The following is a 24,987-nucleotide window of genomic DNA, read 5'->3' on the forward strand; positions in this document are numbered from 1 at the left end:
GAAAGTGCCCTCCTCAGCTGCACGCCCAATATAGCTGCATCACTCACACTGCCCTAAATCTGCTTCTGCAACAGCTGGTGAGAATGCCCAGCATGTTATTAGAGATTCACATTCCAGGGATTCAGAGGCAAAACAAGATAACATAGTATCACAGGGCCCAGCCAGTTAGCGCTATCCATGAAACAGCATTGCAGGAGAGGAACAGTTAGCTTGAACTGAACAGCAGTGTGGCTGCTTCCAGAGCAGCTCCATCTCTCCAGAAAGGTGATTCTGCTTTCACTGTTTGTTGAAAGAAATAAGAATGAGATGTAGCTGCATCTCAAGATCTTTCCCATGATGTTGTTCGCAAAGCAGGTTTTTATTTGTTTCTAACTGTTTGGCTCTTCTATGGTCTTGGGATGCATGAGTACTTCTAACAAGGACACCTGAGTTTCTTCTGCTGCTCTCTTCCATTTTATAAATGAATTCCCATTTTGCAACTCACAAAGTGGTTTCAGAAGAACACAGCAGGGGACGATTCTGAGATATAAATGCATTTTCTGCGTTCCATTCAACCTTCTCTGCTAGGAGAACGTGATCTTCAACAGCCTCAATAGCTAAAGGTCACCCAGCAGTGTCCTCTTTCTGCTTGAATCATCAAGAGCAGTACACAGTGAACACTGTGTCCTTTTTGTTCACAGTCGAGAGTATTGTTTCCCAGAAAACTGATGGCACACTTGAACTTTATGTCTCCTCCCTATGTGAGACATTTTTAAATGTTAATTGCCCTTTGTGGCACATGGTTACACTAATTATCACAGGGAAAGATGTGTAGATACAGAAGTCAGTACAAAACTGACCCCTTTGGATTCCCATAACCATCATGTTAACCCACTTTTCCTGAGGACCACAAATGGCCCGATTTATTTCTGAATGGAGCATTATGGGAGCTGCTAAAGTATATCAGAAGATCCCTACCACAGCCTTTCTCAACCTGTGGGTCCCCAGATGTTGTTGAACTACAACTCCCATCACCCCTAGCTAGCAAGGCCAGAGCTCAGGGATGATGGGAGTTGTAGTCCAACAACATCTGGGAACCCACAGGTTGAGAACCGCTGCCCTACCGGATCAGACCAAAGGCCACCTTGAGATTGCTTATACTAAATATTTCAAATAAATAACTAGTAGGCAAGAGGAAGTCGGAATCAAAGAGTATTGCTCTGGGGCAATTCAGATTTTGCCCAAGGTGGTGCAAGATTTCTCCAAAGTTGCCCAAAGTGAATTAGGCGACCACCAAAGCCTAATTCCCAAGGTAGACAGTAAATGTCAACAGTCTCCAAATATGGCAGGTGGGAAGAGGGGCAAAACTGGATACCTCATTGCTCACCCCAACTCTAGGTCATTTATGAACAGTCTGACGTGCAGCATAAATTAATAATGCAGAGTTTTAAAGAATAAAAGCTTTACTGAATTAAAATAAACTTCTTCATAAACAACATGGTTCCAAACAGTTTGACTGAGATTACACACTGACTCTGCTCACAGCTGAGGCAGACTGACTCTGACTGAAAACTTACAGAGAGCACAGAGAGAAACTAAACTGCTAAGTCACATGTCAGAGTGACTCAACAGTTAGCAGTTAGGCCTGAATAACTTTAGTGACCCAAATGAAGTCCCAGCACTTCCCAGCCTGCTTTGCTGCTTCTGCTCTCATGTGTCTTTGTCACATAACACAGTCAAAAAGCATGAATCCCAGTAAAGATCCTTGAAGGAGCTAGCTCATTGTGACATCCGACCATTTGTCAGCCATAAGGGGACCCTTCCTTTTATCCCATAGCTATCACATTTACTCGATAGTTTTTGGTGAAGAACCATGTTAAAAGCTTTCTGAAAACAGAAATGCATTGTGCCATCTGGATCATTGTTATCTGTACGCTTGCTGACAATCTCAACCTTTAGCAAGGCAAGGGGAACCTTCGCAGAAGCCATGCTAATTTCTTATCAGTGGGACTTGTTCTTCTATAGGATTGATAATTTTATCTCTAATAATATTTTCCACCAATTTACCTGGAAATGATATTAAGCTAACTGGCCTGAAATTTCCTGGCTCTCCCCTTCCTCCCTTTTTAAATCAGTACATTGGCTACTTTCAAGTCCTCAGGTACAAAGGCCAACATGAGGGATATGTTCCATATTTTTGTTAGATGATTGGAAATTTCGCATTTGAGTTCCATAAGATGTTTTTGGTGGACTCCACCTAGACCCAGTGAGCTGTTAATTTCTAATTTGTCAATGAAACTTTAACTTTCTTCTCTTGTCTCCTTTAAACCACTTGTATCCTTTGAATAAGGAGCTGGTTCTTTGGAATCTCTTTTGTGGAATCTCTTCTATATGTTTGACAAACCCTTATGTTAAGGTTACCTCCCCTGTAGAACGTCAGGACAGGGTCCTTCACTCCATGTTCCTGCAGTGTGTTGCAGGAAACTAGTTCCAAAGGATGAAAAGCATGATATGTTAACTGTAAAGGGACTGAGTTTCATGTAAGTCCTTCAATTTTTTGAATGGCGTTCACCCTCCCTCAATGCGTAAATCTTTATATCTTTTTATTGAGGTTTCGGTTCTTTGGAATCATCCTCTTTATACCTGCAGATTTTCCTCCACGTTTAGCTAAACAAATCTTTAGGTGTTTCCACTCCTGTTTTCAAGGGAAATGTCATCACTGGGTCCTTCATAATATCTGAAGTATTTGCCAAGCAAATGGAGTGCATTAATAAAACAAAGACTCCTTCAAACCCACCCTTACCAAACTTCCATCTACGTCCACAAGTGTATATCAAATTTCTACTTGAGTATCAAGCCAGCTGTGCAGCTGCACTGTATAAATTGCATGGTTTGAAACCTTCTTTCCTATCCAGGTGAAACACAAGGGTAAGTTGACTTCAATTAGCATTTAGTGGTCAAGATTACTGGCTGAAACATCATCATCATCATCATCATCATCATCTGGAAATATTTCATCGCAACATCTTGTATCATCATTATTTCCTTTTGTAATATTGACCTTCATCTGTCTTTGTTTGAGATAAGCAGTATGGGGGGGGGGAGACACCTCGAATGACTTAAACCAAAATTATTTAACATTTGAAGCTTCACAGTTTAGAACTAACAGCTTTCACTATTTTTTAATGAATAATATGATTGAGCTCATTCTGAGAGAAATGCTGTGCTATTTTAAATGTATGCTCTCTCTTTTTTTTTTTTACAGCTGGTCAGAAATGAAAGTCTTGTCCCAGTTCCTTCATGTGGCAGTAGTAGTCGCCGTTTTTACTCTTCCGTGTCTTGGACAGGCAGGAGACAAATGTGCAGGAGTTCCAGGCATCCCGGGGACTCCGGGGTCAAGTGGGTTGCCTGGGAGAGATGGGCGTGATGGGATGAAAGGCGACCCAGGACCACCAGGTATCAACTTGTTGTTATTATAATACAAAGCCTAGTATTAAAAATTGCTGGTAATGAACTAGTATTGCATCTTACAGACACCTGATTGTAGACCAATTCATATCAGTGTTCAAATAGCAGAGTGTCATAAAAGTCCCAGCTCCTTTACTTTTTGTGATATCCCCCTTAATTACAGCTATGGGGAGGGAACATGATTTGGGTAAAATTGGGGTGGGGATCAGGGACCATTAAGGATCCCACAAACACACACACACACACATTCATCAATTTGATCATGAGAGCTCCTTTCCACATAAAGTGGGCCTAAAAAGATTGATGAGGGCATTCTCAGGTAACTGCCAAAGAGAACAGCTGGCTGTGAATTACAAGAAAACTAAAGTCATGGTGTTTTCAAGAAACTAGGGCTCTCCCAGTTTGTTTCGGGCCCCACACATCAAGCAGGCCACACGCTGGATCTGATCTTTGGCATCGGTATAGATGTGATCATGTTTCCTTCGATGAAGGTGCCATGGTCTGATCACTATGCCCTGAAAGCCAGGATTGACGTTCCACCCCCACCCTGCTTGGGTGGCGAGCCAATTTGGGCTCGCCCGCAAAGGCTGATGGACCCTGATAGATTCCGTCAAGCCTTGCGGGACCTTTCTCCCCCTGGCGACTCATTGACTGAGCTTGTTGAGGCCTGGAATACCCAGCTCCTGGCAGCCATCAATGAGATCGCACCTAAGCGCCCTCTGCGACCCCGCAGAAACCGGGCTCCCTGGTTTACCGAGGAGCTCCGGAAAATGAAGCGGGACCTCAGACGGCTAGAGCGAGTATGGCGGGGTGCCCGTGACGGAGCCTCAAGAACATCTTATAGGGTTTTTATGAAAACCTATGAGATGGCAGTGAAGGCCGCTAAGAAGTCTTACTTCTCGGCCTCCATTGCATCCGCTAGCTCTCGCCCGGCGCAATTATTTAGTATAATTCGGTCTTTAACGTCCCTCAAAGGACAGCCAAATTTAAATAACAATTTGACACACAGCTGTGAGGCATTTGCGAGCTTTTTTGCGGAGAAGGTCTTGTTGCTCCGCCATGACCTCCCTGCCAATTTGGATACAATAAAGGAACTGGAGGCCCCTCGACTGTCCTCGGGTCCAGTATTGGACCACTTTGACCGGATATCCCCAGCCGATGTGGACAGACTCCTCCGAGCTGGAAAGCCCACCACATGTCCTCTCGACCCGTGCCCGTCCTGGCTGATTAGAGCGTGTCCAGACGAGGTGCGGGCCCCCCTGGGGGATATCATCAATCTGTCCCTTGGCACCGGGACATTCCCAGGGGAACTGAAGGAGGCAGTGGTGCGCCCGCTCTTAAAGAAAACATCATTAGATCCCTTAGATCTATCCAATTACCGCCCGGTTTCGAATCTTCCATTCCTGGGTAAGGTGATTGAGAGAGCGGTTGCTGAACAGCTTGGTAGGTTTCTGGATGAAACATCGGCTCTGGATCCATTCCAGTCCGGCTTCCGCGCTGGTCATGGGACTGAGACGGCTCTGGTCGCCCTAACAGATGATCTCCGCAGGCAGCTGGATCGAGGCGGGTCGGGGCTGCTGATTCTTCTAGACCTGTCAGCAGCCTTCGACATGGTCGATCACGAACTCCTGGACCACCGCCTTGCCGACGTGGGGATCCAGGGCACAGTCCTTCAATGGCTGCGCTCGTTTCTCTCCGGTCGGGGACAGAGGGTGGCGCTTGGGGGGGAATTGTCATCCCGCCACTCCTTGGTGTGTGGTGTGCCCCAGGGTGCAATACTCTCCCCAATGCTTTTTAACATCTTTATGCGCCCCCTCGCCCAGCTTGTCCGGAGTTTTGGGCTGGGCTGCCATCAGTATGCTGATGACACCCAACTCTATCTGTTGATGGACGGCCACCCGGACTCTGCCCCAGACACACTGATCAGATGCTTGGAGGCTGTGGCTGGATGGTTACGTGGGAGCCGGCTGAAGTTAAATCCTTCGAAGACAGAGGTCCTCTGGCTGGGACGGGACGACAGGGGGCTGGGGGGGCAACTCCCATCTCTTGCGGGGGTGCAATTAGTGCCAGCACCGTCCGTTAAGAGTTTGGGTGTAATCTTCGATACCTCCCTCTCCATGGAGGCGCAGATTGCAGCTATAACAAAGGCGGCATTCTTTCATCTCCGCCAAGCTAAGCAGTTGGCTCCTTACCTCTCACGCCCTGACCTAGCCACTGTGATCCACGCGACGGTCACCTCCAGACTGGATTATTGTAACTCGCTCTACGTGGGGCTGCCCTTGAGACTGACCCAGAATCTCCAGCGGGTGCAAAATGCTGCAGCGAGACTCCTTACGGGGTCTTCGCTTAGAGATCACATTCATCCGGTGCTATACCAGCTGCACTGGCTCCCGGTGGAGTACAGGATCAGGTTTAAGGTGCTGGTTTTAACCTTCAAAGCCCTATACGGCCTAGGGCCCTCGTACCTACGGGACCGCCTCTCCTGGTATGCCCCACAGAGGAACTTACGATCTTCAAATAAAAACATCTTGAAGGTCCCAAGCCACAGAGAGGTTAGGCTGGCCTCAACTAGAGCCAGGGCTTTTTCGGCTGCGGCTCCAACCTGGTGGAACGCTCTCTCACAAGAGACAAGGGCCCTGCAGGACTTGACATCTTTCCGCAGGGCCTGCAAGACAGAGCTGTTCCACCTGGCCTTTGGTCAGGGCGCAGCCTGACTCCCTCCTCTGGCAATCTTTACAAAACTTTAGCTTATGGTTGCCATCAATTTTGATTTTAATTCATTTTAATCCATTTTTATAATGTTTTATAATGTTGTACTGTTTTAGTGTTGTTAGCCGCCCTGAGCCCGGCTTCGGCTGGGGAGGGCGGGATATAAATAAAATTTATTATTATTATTATTATTATTATTATTAAACTATGGTCCCACTAGTCTCTAGAAATGTTCAGATTAGGTCTGCATAACTTGTGACCCACCAAAACGAATTGAAAACTGTGACATACTAGAGGTTTGCAGGACACAACTATGACATCTCTGACCGATGGCTGTCCAGCATCCTCTGCTCAAATACATTCAGTGAAGGAGACCCACTACCTCCCAAGGCAGATTGTTGCACTGCCGTTTGGAAGTGCCTCCTAGTATTTCATTTCTCCTAATGTTTTAGGGCAAAGAATAAGCCTACCCCATCTTCTGTGTGGCAGCCCTTCCGATATTTGAAGACTGTCTTCATGTCTCTCCTTAGGCTTGGTCATAAACAAAATTGGATTGGGTAATTCAATGTATCGAGCAAATAAAAAAATGTTAACTGTGTGAATTATCAGGCAATGCATTCAAGAAAGGAGATTTCTTAGTTTGCTTCTACTTTTGTACTGGAAGGATGATTTCCTGAATATTTCCCAAAAAAATACTTTGGGAAAGAAAGAATAACTAAATTGTCCCTTTTATATGTGATCAAAATATTCAGTGAGCAGCTAAGAGGTATTCAGTGATTTGTGTGCACACACTAAAAAGCTTAGCTGATGTGTCATCATATTTCATTGCCCATGAAATAAGATTTTTATATCTTCAGGGACAAGAGATACTATAGTAAGATTTTGGTTTCTGAGTCATCATTCCAAGGAGATTGGACTATGGTATTGAGTTACACAGACTGTAATGCAATCTGCTTCCTTGAAGGGCACCTGCAGCCTTGAAATTATTCTTTAGTCTCTACTTCTATGGTGTACGATTGAGGAGTGCCTTGCATATCTTTGTTCTTGTATTTCCTTCTAGGTCCAATGGGCCCTCCTAATGGTCTGCCAGGTGCTACTGGAAGAGATGGACTTCCTGGTCCACCAGGGCCGAGAGGTGAACAAGGAGAAAAGGGAGAGAGAGGCCCAGAAGGTAAAAAGGAATTGCATAAGCTTTAATATAATAAAAAGAGAGCCAGGAAAACTGTTGTGACAAGTTTCCCTGTACACTTAGGCGATACAATTATTAATTACTTTTAGGGATGAGGAAGAAATTTGATCCATTTCACATTACAACATGTGAACTGAAACACAGTCATCTTTTGACATTCACTCTTCCCCGAACTTTGTAATCTAAGTCTAGCCAAGTAATGTACTGTGTACAAAATGAATATAAGAGGGTAAAGTGTATATAAAGATGCATATATTCATGAATATGCTTGCAAATATGCATTATATTAGACATTGCTTCACAAAGATGTGTATATTAGGCAATCCATATACAGACAAAATACGTATTTTAGGATAAATTTGCACCAAAATCCTGGTGAATTTTCGTGAGGATTTTTTTTTTAAAAAAAAAAGATAAATAAATTACAATCTGATGTAAAAAAATGTGCAGAACTGAAACTGAGTTTGGAAAAATCAGAAACTGAGAGGAACCAAAATTGAAACCATCCCTAATTGCCTCCAAGCTAATGTTGAATCGACTCAGATAAATGAATACCCCAAGCATAATAAAACACAATTCATGCTATTATAAAGGTAAGGGACTAAGCCTCTTCATCCCTGTATGGCCTTGTAGAAAGACTGGTCTGTGCCTAGGACATCTACAAGATCAAGTAAACACAGTGCAGACAAGGGCTTTCAATCTGTTGGTGAAATATCTGGCTCACTGCACAGACACAGATTAATTTGTCAATTACACTTTGGTACAATGTCTCTTGAGGTTAAGCATATGCCTTATGTATCATGCTTCAGAGACTGATTTTCAAAATGACACCAAACTGTTTGATTGATCACATAAGATTTACCCCAATGTCCTTTTGAAAGGTTCATGCTTTGCTTGGAATTACTTTTGATTGAGTTAGCTCCACCCTCATGTATATATTATCAATAGGCAGCTAATTTAGGATTTAAAAGAAAGGAAAAAATGAGTAGTGCATGGGATACACCACAATTAGATTAGGCTTGTTTGGAATCAATGACTTTGAAAGTTAATTAGAATTCATGCAGGATACCTGCTACAGATGTTACACTCCCATTTGTGTTCAATTCATTGACTCATCTAACACTGGACAAAATAAAATGCATTAACTGTTTTATAGGTTTTTATTCTCTAGCTTAAAACTAAATGGTGAAAGGGAGATTTCTGTCTTTGATATGCTAGGAATAAATCTTACTCCAGAAGGGATTTTTTGGTGGTCGTTGATAAATTCAAGATCAACAAATGGGCTGAATTATTCCTAGCTGAAAATGAAACACATGTCCTCCAAAAATGATTTACAGCAAGAACACTGGATTTGCTGTGGCCAATGAAGCACAGCTCAGCTCAGTTTTCTCTTCTTATTTTAATTGACAGGCCGTCCTGCTTCTCTTGATCCAGAAGTACAGGAAGTCCTCAGAAGTCTGAATCAAAAAATATTGAGGCTCGAAGGAGGTAATCTCTTTGTTTTTACCCTTCCTAATACTGCTGAAAACCAATGTTAAGAATAACACAGGGATCCTGACTTATCTTCTTTTGTGTAACTTCAAGCGATAGCTTCAAGTGAGTTAAAAGTGGTTTTAGAGAAGCTCACTTCCCTATTGCATTCACACATTTATTTATTTTTTCTCTCTGCTGCCTCTAAAAGAACAAACAAACAAACAAACCCCACCCTGTTTACCAAATGTGAACATAAGGTGAGTGTCCACACCAGAAGGAGAAATCCCTCTTTCAAACTATCTTGGCAAGGGGTTGGGAGAGAGAAATTCTGTTGCCTATCACCAATCAAAATTTAACATAACACCGGTCTTGAAGGACCTACATTGGCTCCCAGTACGTTTCCAAGCACAATTCAAAGTGTTGGTGCTGACCTTTAAAGCCCTAAATGGCCTCGGGCCTGTATACCTGAAGGAGCTTCTCCACCCCGTTCGTTCTGCCCGGACGCTGAGATCCAGCGCCGAGGGCCTTCTGGCGGTTCCCTCCCTGTGAGAAGCCAAGTTACAGGGAACTAGGCAGAGGGCCTTCTCAGTAGTGGCCTGCTCTGTGGAACGCCCTCCCATCAGATGTCAAAGAAATAAACAACTATCTGATGTTTAGAAGACATCTGAAGGCAGCCCTGTTTAGGGAAGTTTTTAATGATGTTTTAATGTACTTTTAATCTTTTGTTGGAAGTCGCCCAGAGTGGCTGGGCAAACCCAGCCAGATGGGGAAACCCAGCCAAATTATTGTTGTTGTTGTTGTTGTTGTTAAAGCTAAAGATTGCTCTTAACCCCCCCCCCTCAAAGAACTCCTGCAATAATATGAGAGCTGGTTTTAGGAAGTGGCCTGAGCCACACTTTTCGGATTAACATGCAGATTAGAACCTAGCTGCCCACCTGCTTTTGCACTTCCCTAATATGTCAACACAGTATTTGGCTCAAAAATAATCATACAAAAATCAGTTTGTTTGTTTTAATGTCCATTTTGAGTTAAAATACATCTAGGCTGCAAACTTAAGTCACTGGGGAGGGGTGGAGCACTGAAGGGGGTTGATCTGCAACATTCAATGCCAATTGGGCTCTCACTGAGCCAGGAGTGATCTTACATTCCTTCTCCCTTCTCCAAGTTCTCCCCCACCCTGTTGCTACGCCATTGCCTGGGTTGGTGTAGCTTTCTTTCAGGTTTGGGGGCAAGTCAGGGGACTGAGAAAGCATTTGGTTGCTCAGATCCAAGTCTTCTTTTTGGCCCGTTTTGGATCTATTGATATTGGTGCTCCGATGTTCATATAGTAAGGGTCGTGGGAGCTTCTGCAGTAGCAGAAATGAGGAATCGGACATCGAACCTCGCTCTTTGAGGTTGGAGCTCTGTCTATCTTTAAAAGGGGAGATCTGGTGCTTTCCACGGGGCTTCAAGACATCCTCCCTTGATTTGCATTTAGAGAAAGAAAGCATTTTAAAATATACATTTTGTGCATTTATATAATTTTTAGAAAAAATGGAAATGCACAGTAATGTGGATGATGTGAGATTGGGACAACACACAAAAAAGTAATACTGCTTCGAGAAAGATTGATTTACCCATTCCTAGTTTATACATGCATGTTCTTCACTTGATGGTATAAAATGTAGCAGTGGCTCGCATGCATCAATTTTTGTTGCAATATAGTACAAAATAGATAACCATGATTTTTTCTTCTCTGTTGCAGTGCTTCTTCTCAAAGGAATGATAAACAAAGCAGGACATAAAATATTTGCCACCAATGCAAAGGTAGTTGATTTCGAAACCATACTTCAAACATGCCAGAATTCTGGGGGTTCTGTTGCAAAACCCATGAATGAAAAGGAGAATGATGCTATTTTGGAGATTGTGAAAGAGAAAAACCAATATGCCTACCTGGGAATTAAGGAGAGCCCTGTTCCGAGAGAATTTGAATATTTAGATGGAATGGCTGTCAATTATACAAACTGGCGTCGATATGAACCAAATGGCAAGGGAGCTGAAAACTGTGTTGAGATGCAAACGGATGGATCCTGGAATGACAAAAAATGCAACCAGTATCGTCTCACTGTCTGTGAATTCTAGTCAGATTCCTCTATCTACATTACAATCCTAAACCAACAAAACTGCCTTGGCTTCTGGGAATTGTGGTTCTACAGATAAAAATCAGATTTTTATTTTTTTGACCCACATCTGCCAAAAATTAGGATTTCCATGCTTAGGAACATTTAAAATATTTTTTTTAAAAAAAAAAATCTGTTAGATCTAAAGCAAAGCAGAATCATTGATGTTCAAATGCATATTCAAATATATTGAAAATGATTGTGAAGTTATATGTTTGTTGTCTTTCGTGATTTTTCATGAATTTTTGGCTTTCAAGGCACAGGTGTAGCTGGCAATACTCCACCATCAGTCACAAAGAAATAAATCTCAGCATAATTTCCTAGTATTTCATAAAACATCTACAGTGGTGCCTGCAAGACGAATGCCTCGCAAGACGAAAAACCCGCTAGACGAAAGGGTTTTCCGTTTTTCGAGGCGCTTCGCAAGACGAATTTCTCTATGGGCTTGCTTCGCAAGACGAAAACGTCTTGCGAGTCTTGCGATTTTTTCGCTCCCCCCCCCTTTTCTAAGCCGCTAAGCCGCTAATAGCCGCTAAGCCGCTAATAGCGCTAATCCGCTAAGCTGCTAATAGGGTTGCTTCGCAAGACAAAAAAACCGCAAGACGAAGAGACTCGCAGAACGGATTCTTTTCGTCTTGCGAGGCACCACTGTAATTGGTACTTAGGAAAATATAAGATGTGGTATATTTATCCAACTAGACAAATGAATCATGGAACATGAACCACAATTCTCCTCATGTGCGATTCTGATGCTTCTCAGTTAGTCAATATCCTAGAGGTGCAGGGATAAAACTGTTATCACATTTGCAAAGCTAAGCAGGGTCCAGGATGGTTACAAATTGAATCGGGAACCCCTTGTTGAGCTTCCTGCATTGCAGGGGGTTGGACTAGACTAGATGATGCTCAGCATCCTTTCCAACTCTGCAATTTTCTGATTCTACTATGAGAGTGATGACAGTGATTCCTGATTCCAGTCAATAGCCCTCAGTCAGGAAATAGTACCTTACACCACAGCAAGGAAGGAGAAGGGCAGCAGTCATGTGACTCCCCACCCCCAATATTCTGAAATGGTGCAGTCCAGGAAAAGCTCGTTTTCCTGTGATTCTGCTATTGGGAACAGAGGTTTAAACACACTTCTTTAGCACTTGTGCATATGAGTGTCTAGAGCAGCAGCTGATAACAGCAGATGTGTGACCCAATATGGTATTTCATTATGTTTACAATGGCCAGTTAATGGACAGCTTAGCCTGAAGGAAGGGTGTACTTGGAGGACTTGCCTGTCAATCATTAATAAAGTGTACTGAAGTAGCAAGAATGAGACTACTATACTACACTGCACAACCTTTAAACAGCCTGCAAATGTTGAAGGGCTCGCTCCTTCAGAATGTTGAATGTTGCATCCTGATATATCAAATAATGCTGTGCTTTTGATGATGATTATGAGTCTCCTTTTTGTTCTATTTACACTATTTCAACTCAAAATTAAAATTAAAAAAACAGACCAAAGGAAGAGCACCCCCAAGAGCTGATGTGAATTCTTGCCTGGCAAAATCAAAGCAGCAGCTTATGCTACCAGGATATTTCTTGCATAGCCAACAATCTGAGTTCAGTATTTCTTCAGGGACACTTGTTTTAGTATCGACCTAAAACAGCAATAGATTTTGATTTCCCGTTACCTTGGGAAGATATCCTGCTTTCTTTTTTACTTTCTTTTTAAGGAGCTTTTTATAGGCCAGAAAGTTTCCATTTCATCTTTAGGAGAAAGAGAGGAAGGACGGAAGGAAGACAGACAGACAAAAATTGACAGGAAAATTTGGATTAAAAAAAATGAAGTGTTCTAATGGGGAATAGTTTGCCCTTCTATACATCTGTCTCAGCAATTGTAAATAGTCGTGCTGAAGATATGTTATTGCTGTACCTGCAGTGCTATTTTTCTAAAAGAAGATGTGCCCAAACTCATGATGAACAACTCCCTTGTTCTCTTAGAATGGCAATGGTGCCCACCTGAGAGGCGCCGGAACTGAGTTCTGGAGTGTTCCGGAAAGTTCCGGCTGAGAAAAAGCCCTGTGCACCTGGAGTTCTGTTGCAGCAGCTATGGAGATGTGTTAACCATACCACTCTAGGTGACGTGTAAACAGGGCATTAGTGACCTTTTGGCTCTTCAAGAACAACAGAGACATAGGTGGGCAGCCAGAGGTTTTAAAGGGCATCACAATTCCTGCATGCATGACTCCTATGACCCTACTCAGTGAACACATGAATAGTGAACATATGAAGGAGGAGAGAGAGCAGGCCTGCTGTTTCCACCCACAAAACTGAGCCAACCTACTGGCCCTCCTCCAAAGTCTGCACATTAGAAAAAGCTAATTAAATATTACATGTATAATCGGTAAACAGTATTTGCCGAGAGGAATAATTTCCAGTGGAATGTTTGAGAAACAGGATGTTCGCTGCATTGAAGAGTGCTTGGGAACTTGTCCAAGTACTGTTGCTTTTAATGAGAGGAATTCTATTATGAGACATTATTTGTAAAAGGCTTAATTCCACACTGGAGAGAGAGCAGAGCTTTGTTTACAAGGTGCCTCAATACAGAGAGCTCTGTACTTGGAGAGCTTATATATGAGGGCTTTCTGCCTAGCCACATATGACTCAATTGAGTAATCTAAAATTGTTTCTGAAACCAGATGCCAACAGATACAGGCTGAGAAGTGGAGGCTGCAATCCTATACATGGTTTACCTGGGAGTAGGGATGGGGTTCATTGTTTTTCTCAGTTTGCGTTTGTGGTTTTTGTCATGGTTGCTTGGTCCATGACCACACTGAACTGCTCATCTAGTGCTGGCTTATTCCGCAGCCTGAATGCGGACATTGAAATTGGTTCTGAAGTCGATCTTTACCATTTTGGCCGAAAAATTTCTAATACAAATCATCTGCCCCCAGGGCACACTAAGATGGCTCTTATGCTTTGAGCCACCTCATAGCAGAGTCCTGTCTTTGTCTCACAGTGGGATCCTGTCTTTCAACACAAGCGCCGCTGAACTCAGTGAAACTTACCCCTGAGTAAACATGCAAAGATTGTGCTTTGACTCTTTGATCCTTTGGGGCAGTTGCTGTTTTGCTTTCTCTGGGGGTTCCCAGTGTTGCTTAAAGCAATAGTAAGTTCTTATAACTTGGAGTTTCTCCAAACTTCTGAATCAGCTCCCCCTTTCTAAATCTAAATGAATCTTTCTGGCACTACTCAGCTCAGCACAACTCTTCTGCATACATGCACAAAATTAAAATGCTGGGGCCATAAAATACTATATCAAGCAGTATTTCAGAAAAGAGGTGCAGCCCCTTCCCTCTGCCCTAATAAAACAAATACTGTATGTTTGCTTGTGTTAGTGTGTGTGTTTTCTGTGTGTGTGTGTGTGTGTGTGAGAGAGAGAGAGAGAGAGAGAGAGAGAGAGAGAGAGAGAGAGAGAACATTTGTATCCCAGTGTTCCTTATATGGTGGGAGCCTGTGGTGGCACTGTCTATAAGCAGCAGCTCACATCAATATTTAAAATATAGGTACATTGTCTTAACAAAGCAATTTAAAAGACGCTAGAGATTGTCTCGGTCGTTTAAAACCACTAAAATCTATAGGATCAACATCTACCATTTCAAAGCAGGTAAACTCAAAGCTTGCTTTAAATGCAAAGATGGCAGAAAACAGGCAGAGAGAGGGTCAACTGGGCATCCATTAGAAGAAAATCCCATAATTTCTGCATGCAGCCACAGAGCTGGCTCTTTCTCTCGTGCATCCGGTCTTACCCCAGCCATAGTCAGGAAACCTTCCCCGCAGATAATGGTAACATATGATAAAGGGTCTTCATATAAATGTTTCTGTAATCCTATGCCTATACACACACGCGCGCTTTTTTGTTTTTGACTGGGAAGAACGGCATGAATCAGGCACTCTCACAAATCTCTCAAGTCAGTTTTTTTGTTATGGCTTATGTGTGTCTAGGGTCTGTGCCAGGTCTAAAGTACTAAAACCCTTTTGGACATAGTATAATACCCCTTAAGTCCAGAGAAGAACATAGCGGTGGTGGGTTATTGGTTGACATTGTCCCAATGTCAAGGTGAAAAACAGAGCGTTTGACCTAGAAGAGCCATATGTCTCCCTGTGTTGAATGTTCTAGGTCAGGTGTGTCAGATTACTAAAAACCTTTTCATAGGTGTAGATTCTACATCATGTGGGGAAATAATATATACAAAGGTTGTGTGTTTTCATAGAGATCTACTGAGAACAGCTTGTAGCTTATGTGCACTATGTCTTGATTTGTCCCCCCCCCCTCCGAAAATAGCACTGGATATATCATTATTTATTAATTATATTAAGTTGTATAGAAACCCTATATTTTGCAAACAATCCTCAGCAGAAATATTTTTCAAAGGTTCATTGTCCTGCCCATTATGTTAGATCTTATTTCAAAAAGTTAGGGAATCAATATGGGCTGTTGACCATTCCGTCTTTTATGTAATGAAGCAACTATGCAAATAAAATGGAGGGGGATAAATCAAGTTAAGTCAACCGCTATCTAACATGAACATATATATCAAATAACACATACTATAAATGGACCCTTTTAGCTCTTCTGCAGTATTCGGTGTTGGAAGAAGAAGGTAAGTCAAACTGCTCTGTTTTAGGCTGAAATCCTATATAAGCCCCATTTAACTTCATGAAATTTCTTATATATATGGATTGTGTTGTTAGTGTAGCATTTACATTTCTCAGGTTGCATGCTTACTTTGGAGTAAGGTCATTGGATAGTTAAATTTACTTCTGGGTAAAGATAAATAAAATCAGGTGCTCATTTAGATTTTCCCTCTTTCAATTCAATCCAATCATATTTTATTGAGAATATCTATTTATTTTTTTAAAAGCATTTATATATAATGTTTTTAAAAGCTCTAAGAACATCATAACAACAATCAATAGAGAAATCCTAGATAAAGAAGACAACTGCAGGCGAGAAGGGCATCAATTCATCTTTAAGAAAAATACCATAATAAATGGATCCTTACAGGCACTTACTACTGAGTTGTGCCACCATATTCTTACGAGGAAGCTAGTTTATCAATGTAAACTTTACAAGGATGAGCGGAACCAAGAGCATATAACAAGTGCATGCTCCATTGGGGGCAGTGGCTAGGTTTGCCTTTTACAAACTCCATGTCACCTAGCAGCCAATAACACTCAACAGAATAAGTCGGAGATGGAGAGTGGGAGCAAGCAAAGCTGGGCCGGCTTCTCAAGGCACTGAAATAATACAATACAAAGTTATGACTAGCTTCATCATTGTTTAGCTTCCCTCACCTTAGATGATAGATAGATAGATAGATAGATAGATAGATAGATAGATAGATGATAGATAGATAGATGAGAGAGAGAGAGAGAGAGAGAGAGAGAGAGAGAGTAAGTAGATGATATAGATAGATAGATAGATAGATAGATAGATAGATAGATAGATAGATGATAGATAGATGATAGATAGATAGATAGATAGATAGATAGATAGATAGATGATAGATAAATAGATAGATGATAGATAGATAGATAGATAGATAGATAGATAGATAGATAGAGATGATGATAGAAAGATAGATAGATAGATAGATAGATAGATAGATAGATAGATGATAGATGATAGATAGATAGATAGATAGATAGATGATAGATAGATAGATAGATAGATGATAGATAGATAGATAGATAGATAGATATAGATATAGATATAGATATAGATATAGATATAGATGATAGATAGATATGGTTCCACGTTATTCTTTTGATGGTAATTTTTCCCCACTGATTTTAATATTGTCATTTTATATTGTTGTAACTAGGGATGGGGGGAAATACAATTCAGTTTAAAGGCAAACCTACCCAATTCACACTATCCAGAAGCAAAACAATGAAAAAGGAAATAACAGAATAAAATTATTGTGATGCACCTACACCTCTCTCCCCACCCCCACCCCGCTTCATTTAGCTGATTGAAAAGGATGCCTTCATCCCAGTTGGTTCACATCCTCGTGGCAGTGGCTGCTCTGCTTGTAACCAGTGATGCTCAGGAAACATGTCCACAACTTATAGGTAAGCTTGGATATAATCAAGGGCCTGGGAGATGTGAGCAGGAGGATGTGAAGTGTCTGCGTTTCACAACTGAATTTAACAGGAATATGTTCAAGAGAAAATGATTTCCACGTTCTTAAAATCCAAATACATGCTTTCTATGGAGTAAAACTGGAAGGTTACTGATTGATTACATGGTCATATCAAAAGACACATGAATCTGGACCATGTGGAAAACTCACAGTCTGTACCATTTGGACCTGTGCTTTTTTGGATTCCCTCCCTGCTCCCTTGGTAACAGCTTCTCTAGATTGCTTCTGCATCCTATTCTTGTAGTTAGAGTTTGCCTACAGGACAAACTGATCCACATCTGTTATGGATGTGGGACTAAACCAAATACTACAGACAAGTAACCTGCTTATCCCAGCATTTCTCCAAAATGTACAAACGTTCTTTTTAACTAAAAGGCAATTGACATTATAGAGTGGGATAAGATTCTAGTGTGATTCTGCAGACCCCCTTTAAGGTGTTGTGCTTGTAATGCAAATGTTTGAAACCCCTCAAAAGAGAATTCCTTCTTTGTTGCATTTTGCTCAGTTCTAATTTACATAGTTCTAAAGATGAATGTGAAATAAATGCAGACAGTCTTTAACGTGTGTGCCAGGTATTCATCCTTCTATTTTTCACTTCAGCAGGTCCTCCAGGTCCTCCTGGACACCCTGGACCGCAAGGGTTAAAGGGCAGACAAGGCGAGAAGGGAGATCATGGGATACCAGGTGACTATGAGTATCATCTTTAAAATAGTATTTTAGTCCAGGTGTTTGCCTTCAGGTAGATTTTACATGCGTGGAGGTTGAACAAGGAACTGTGTGCCACTTGGCCCTGTCTCTTGCATCGTATGTCCTACCAGCTCTTTCCACAACATATGCACATTTAGCACAACGTCTAAAAAGATAAACCTACAAACTGTACGCACCTGGTCTCTCGTATGACTGGAAATCCTAGTCACACAAATTTATGTTTGTAGGCTCCCTTTTTCAGAGGTCACACTAAATGCTCGGATGTTGGAGTAGAAGTGACGAGCTGTATGGAATCGGGGTGGAGCCAACAGACATAGTCCTACTCTCCCTAGCATGTGCTTCTTCCAGTCCTAGGATAAGGCTTGGAAATACTTGGAGCTGCCACCTTGCTGAAGCTAAGCAGGCCAAGGTCTGCTCACTGCTTGGATGGGTGACCACTTGGCAACCTCATGGATGCCGCCATGGTTTCAGTGATGGTGGAATAAAGGCAGGATGTAACTGAAAGAAAATAAAAATAAATTTGCTATGTGCATGGAGGCAAAAGTCTGATTCAGATCTTTGTGCTTGTCTAAGGTTGAGATTAGAGATGTTGGAAAATTTCACAGTAATTGAACTTGAATGCGAGTTTTGCCATGTTCACTCTTTGCCAGTGTGGTATAGTGGTTAAGAGTGGTAGTCTCGTAATCTGGTGAACGGGGTTCGCTTCCCCGCTCCTCCACCTGCAGCTGCTGGGTGACCTTGGGCCAGTCACACTTCTCTGAAGTCTCTCAGCCTCACTCACCTCACAGAGTGTTTGTTGTGGGGGAGGAAGGAAAAGCAGATTGTTAGCCACTTTGAGACTCCTTAGGGTAGTGATAAAGTGGGATATCAAATCCAAACTCTTCTCTTCTTTGCCAATTGTCCAAGCCACTCAGGTTTCATGCAAGTGCTAACAATATTTTATGGTACTAGATTTTAAAAAATAATAATAATCATGAATTTAACGACAATGATTCTGAACCCTGGCTATTATGCTAATGGTGCTCTGTTTGGTGTTTGGAGTTACTGTCCGAGCTGATGTGATGAAATGTATATTCCATTGAACTCTGTGTTATAGAGGTTTGATGGTAGCCATTAATATTCATATTAATATTCTGTCTCTCTGCATATATTATATGATTGGGATGAGGGGATAAGGTAGTAAAGCTTAATAGTACTAGTCTGTGCTTTTTTCCTAGAAAAACCATGAAGTTGTTACAGTAAGTGACACACTTTACAACAACAAAAGAGGTGCAGGTATTGAGTACCCCCTAGTACCCCCTTTAAAAAAACACTGGCACTAGTACATAGGGGAATGTTGTTGTTTTTTAAAAAAAGAAATAATGGTTCTCTGATCATCTCCCAGAAGTAGCTGAGGTAATCCTACCAATGAAATGGCTCGCTAATCTGCAAAATCATAATTGCTTAGACATTAATGCCCCAAGGAACAAAAGTATCATAACCAGACGGAGGAGCCTGGAGGAGAGATGGCGGTGGATGGAAGCAAAAATATGGCCTATACTGTAAATTACTACACTGAGTGTTGCATCCAGCATAGTTCACAGTCAAAGTTCACAGTCACAATATGAGGTCACGATAAGGACGCATTATAAGGACGGGAGAAGAGAGCATAGCACTACAAGGCTTAAAGCATAGGTAGGCAAACTAAGGCCCAGGGGGCCGGATCCGGCCCAATCGCCTTCTAAATCCAGCCTGTGGGCGGTCCAGGAATCATCGTGTTTTTACATGAGTAGAATGTGCCCTTTTATTTAAAATGCATCTCTGGGTTATATGTGGGGTCTGCCTGGTGTTTTTACATGAGTAGAATGTGTGCTTTTCTTTAAAATTCATCTCTGAGTTATTTGCGGGGCAAAGGAATTCACTCATTTCCCCCCTCAAAATATAGTCCGGCCCCCCACAAGGTCTGAGGGACAGTGCTTAAGATGTTTGCTGACCCCTGCTTAAGATGTTTGCTGACCCGTGGCTTAAAGTAAAACTACATAGACAGGACGCAACAGCACAATTGAAGACTGAGCAAACTTTAAAACTGGCAAATAGTAAAACAAAGTATTTTATTCAGTTGCAAACACAAACCCCATTAGATTCCAAAAATATAGAAAGAGGTATGTCAGAATCAATGTGACACTGCAAGACAAACAAATCACAATACTCCTGGGGCATGCACCTGGTTACTTGTTGATGGGCAATGAATAACAGAAGCAGTACAGTAAATAGTGATACCCACTACATAAGCAATGCTCACAACACTGTCAGGAAAGCTGGAAACAATAATGCCATTTTTGCAGAACACCAGGTCAGGCCAAGATCGTACAAATTTAACAAAATGCAAACCACAGCCGACTGAGTCTGAGTTAGAATAACATGATGAAATGACAGAACGTCAAACCCCATGCCTAGTGGGGATGGTCACCTTCTCTGGTTTTCACTAAGCACTTTGCCCCTTAACTAAATCCAGCGATGGATGATCAGTCTCAGTAATAAGATGGGCACCAACCAGCAGCACATTATTATGAGATCATCAATTTCAAGGGGGAGATATTATGTGCTTTACTTTACAAATCGCTGAGGCAGATGCTGGACATTTAAAGTACATTTCCCCTCCCTAAAGGACCCTGGGAAATGTTGTTTGGCCCTCACAGAGCTACAACTCAAAGCACTCTTAACAAACTACCGTTCCCAGGATACCTGGGAAGTGCTTTTATCTGTAGGGGTGCAGGGGTACGAACACCCCAAAACATTTCGTGAATCTAAGTTTGGCCTCATTGAGGGGCAGTATTTCAATATAGGTAGGAAAATGAGAGTACCCCTAAACATTTTTTTAGAAAAAAAAGCACTGTACCTGGGTGGGTGGGTGCTTTAAATATGTGGCTTTGTATACAGCCTAAGTCAGGGGTCAGCAACCTAAGGCCCATGGGCCAAAAGCGGCCTGCAGAGGTTGTTTGACCAGCCCACAAGCTGCCCCCAAACTGAGCCTCATGCTCTCATGCTACGTTAAACGACGCAGTGCGGCACAGGGACTCGCTTCTGTGGGGTCAAAAATTGCGTGTACGCAGACGCCGAAAATCCCGTGTGCGATCCAGCCCATGGAGGGATCTCTGCGGGACCGATCTGACCCAGGCAAGATAAACCTTGCTGACCCCTGCCCTAAGTGCTGCAGAAGTCTTTCTCCCAGCCACATGGAAAGATAAGAGAGCAAGGAACATGAGACCTGTCGGTGTGGGGTGGTATGTGAATTTGATAAAAATAAAATAAATACTTGTGCTTCTTCTAGCTTGCTAACGTAGCACTAAACTATGGCCTGGTGTGAACTGACACGTGGGTCCCCCCCCCCCTTCACTTTTATTCATTTGTTATTTTCTGCACTCACAAAACCCTCTCCCCATTTCCTCACCTTCTGGTGAATGCACTCCTTAATTTTTTAACTCCTTTCAGTATTGTTGAAGTTTATAAAAAAAAAATTTTTTGAATTGTCCTTGGCTTCAGCACACCTAAGCCACACAGTGTTCCTTAGGCTATGGTCCAAACCCCTGGCTGGAAGTGGCAGGGCTTAAGGGAGTGGCATAGGCACCGCCACATCCACAGCCATCAACCAGGGCGGAAGGAGCAGGGAAGATGCCCAGAATGGGTCTGTTGCTACATTCCTTGCCCCAAAATGTTTGTTTCAGGGCTGACTTGGGGTGTTCCTCGTCAGCAGGGAGCCAGGCAGGGCTGACGGGCACCTTCACCTCCTCCAGTTCAGCTGTTTAGTGCTCTGAAAATGTAATGAATGTTTCCAGAGAGAGTTTGAGAATCACAGCCAAGCTAAATGAGTTTATGGGAAAGTTACAGGGGGAAAGCACATATAATCCCAATGAATAAGGCCATAAATGCGAAACCATAAACCTGCTGTGAAATACAAAGTCACCAAACAGTCTACAAGCGCCAAATATTAATTATTCTTTTCATTGCCCCTGCAAGAATGCTGATGAACTAGAAAAGTAATCCCAGCTAAGTTCGTTAGTTCTGTGCAAATGCATATTCTCAGCATCAAATTCCCACTGGACTAAATAATATATAGCCAGGCCACTAGAGGGAAGCATATCCTCTTGCAAACTATCCTCTTGGAAATGTCATTCTGCAAAAATCGTTCTGCAAGAATATTCAGGGTTCAAAGCTGACAGTAATTGAACAAAATGAAATTTTCTGGCCGAATCAGGTCAGCACTCCAGACACAACACTTCTTTGGTTTTAAAATCTCAGTCCATCAGCTGGTTGCTATCCCCTCCAGGCTTCCCCTTTGATCTGTGAACTGATAGAGAAGAAGAATAGTTTTCAAACTATCTACCAAGGAAACCTCTTTTTCCAGATCGATTTGTCTTCTCAGGAACCCCTGAGGATTTGCAGAGAACAAGTTATTTATATTATCATCAATATCATCAGTGATGATTGCGCAGTGTTGAGTGCTCCTCAGTCGCTAGAGCTTGAGACTCTAAATGTCAGGGCCATTGGTCCGAGCCCCACGTTGGACAAAAGATTCCTACATTGCAGGGTTGGACTAGATGACCCTTGTGGTCCCTTCCAACTCTACAATTCTATGATTCTATGTTCAGTATGCAATGTCAGCCATGCCTTATTTCAGGATATTCCCTCCCACCAACCCCACACTCCCCAGTTTCCCCTATCCATGAGCCATGAGGCATTCTGGGCCCACTGAGCATGCTCAGTCCACATCAGGTTATGAGGCTGATGTGGCATCCCCCCCACAAAATATATCAGGCACCCCCCCCCCCAAAAATATATTTTTTTCTACATCTGCAAACTTTGGGATACACCCAAATATACTGATGATTCCCTCTTGGTTCTCTGTAACCCTGTTTTGGCTGCCATAGCTGCCCTAACCCAGCCCTTGAGTACAAAATTAGTATATATTCTAGGAGGAGCACAGAGAGTTAAGAAACACCATAGTGTACCAGTAGCAGCAAAAATGGACGCCTTCATTTGACCCACCAGCAATAAAACATATCTCTCCCCTATCAGTCTCTACAGCCACAGCAGGAGCTGTAAACTCTCCAGTTGTTAGACTTTGCCCCTGAAGACACACTCTTCCATTGTCTCCTGAGACAGTCGGATGCCAACAACAACAAAGATGTGCTTACATAATGATTCTGGAGAACATCCTAGGACAGACATCTTACACAGAGTGTGCAAGGCATGTCACAGACTTCTGATGTCTCTATGTGGCCCCACATTAACTGAATGAATGCAGCAGTCCATACTAGAACCCTCTGCAATACACATCACAGTTATGTTGGGCAATCTGTCTTTTAAAGTAGCTCCTCTGTCATCATTGGTGTTAAAAAGATCTGATAAAGATACTAGGTGTGCAGTCTGAAAACTCCCGGGTTTTATTGGCAAGTGCAAACTAGGCATGTTTACTCAGAACTGTAAATCCTAGTATATTCATTAGGGCTTACTCCTAGGTAAGTATGCATAGGAATGCAGCCTGAATAGATAGTCAGACAAAACCAGCATTTTCTTTCCAATGTATAAGAAACATTTCTCACCAGTTCATAATCTGGATAACAAATCTCAGAAGTCCATTTACTGCAGCAAAATGTGTTTATTTCAGATGAAAAACAAAACCAATATGCTTGGTGCACTTTTTATTTTTAATGTTTTAACACCACTTTTATAGAATCCATTCCTATTCAAGGCATCTGTTAAGAAAAACTGTTATCTTGTCTTGTGAATTTCAAAGTACCATACAAACGGATAAAACAAAATAAATTAATAATTGTCACTTCTGTTCACAGGTCTGTCTGCATCGGAGGATCCTAAACTGCAAGATGACCTTAAGGAAATCAAATACAGAATCACCATAATAGAAAGAGGTACCTTTTTTTATTTAAATAATTGCTTCCTTCCATAAGGTGAGGGGGGACAGGGCTTAGTGAACTGGGAGAGTCTGTGGCAGAGGAGAGTCCAGAATGAGAGGCAGAAACTGAAGCAGGAGAATGGGAGGAGGGAGGCCAAGATGCAGAGATGAGTCAGGCTGGTGAACAGTCATGGGCATCGTCCCCTCTTGCTGCAACCAACTCCTCTCTCCCTGGTCTCCCAAAACCAGAAGAGGCATGAAGCAGGAGGAGCAAAGACAAGCACGCAGATGCAGTTTCTGATTGCTGGGAGGGTGGGGTGGACTCTGGAGAGGAAGACAGCTTTGGGAGGTGGGAATCTTTAGTCTTAGTAACTGATACATAGGGCAAGACCTCCTGAGAATCAGTTCCTGTGCTCGTTAAACCAAGCCTGTGCAGATCCTGTTCTTGGTAATAGAGAGTTAACTTCAACATGCACAGTGTGATTTACTGCTGGATCGTTCCTGTCATCTAATAGGACTAATCGGGTCTTCCATTTTGTTTTTCAGCCTTGGCTTTGAGTGGAAAGATTGTAACAGTTGGCAGTAAAGTGTTTGCCAGCACTGAAAAAACGGCTGATTTTAACAATTCAGTAAGAATCTGCAAAGCAGCCCATGGCACCATTGCTTCTCCAATGAACAAGAAGGAAAATGATGCTATTATGAGCTTTGTTAAATCCTTTAACACATATGTTTACCTGGGCATTACTGAGGGGCATGTTCCTGGGGAATTTCAGTACCTGAACGGGGAGTCCCTGAATTATACAAACTGGTATGAAAATGAGCCCACAGGGAAAGGGGCAGAAAAATGTGTTGAAATGTACAGTGATGGCACCTGGAATGATAAACGGTGCGATGTGTACCGCCTCACCGTCTGCGAGTTTTAAACTGAACTGTCACAGATCTTAATAAAGGGTGTTGGGTGTTCTTTTTAGGTTCTATGTAATTGTGGGTTATAGCAACTAATCAGATATGTAACTTGATAAGTTGTGATTTTTCTGTGTTCAGAAAGGGAAATCAATAAAAGCACAATGCATTGCTTTCCTTTATGTTTTCTGAGTGCAAAGGATGAGCTAAACTAACTGGGTCAATGTCAGCTTTGTTTAGATGCAGAATTGGAATGTCTGAGACATGACTGAAAACGTGATAATAAATAGGATGATCAGTTAAGAATTAGAA

General features: G+C 42.3%; 1 protein-coding gene across 1 annotated transcript; it reads left to right on the top strand.

Annotated features, from left to right (window-relative positions):
* The first annotated feature begins 2,786 nt into the window (after nt 1–2,786).
* Nucleotides 2,787–24,987, top strand: LOC309342733 (uncharacterized protein). The gene is made up of 10 exons (XM_081863566.1): nt 2,787–2,907; nt 3,245–3,435; nt 7,217–7,327; nt 8,756–8,833; nt 10,563–10,938; nt 15,605–15,626; nt 17,001–17,100; nt 17,772–17,855; nt 23,711–23,788; nt 24,319–24,987. The coding sequence occupies exons 2-10, from the start codon at nt 3,255–3,257 to the stop codon at nt 24,693–24,695; spliced, it is 1,407 nt and encodes a 468-aa protein (XP_081719692.1). The 5' UTR covers nt 2,787–2,907; nt 3,245–3,254; the 3' UTR covers nt 24,696–24,987.

The sequence above is a fragment of the Podarcis erhardii genome (assembly GCF_964252035.2).
Source record: "Podarcis erhardii genome assembly, chromosome: 5".
NCBI classification, from domain to species: domain Eukaryota; kingdom Metazoa; phylum Chordata; class Lepidosauria; order Squamata; family Lacertidae; genus Podarcis; species Podarcis erhardii.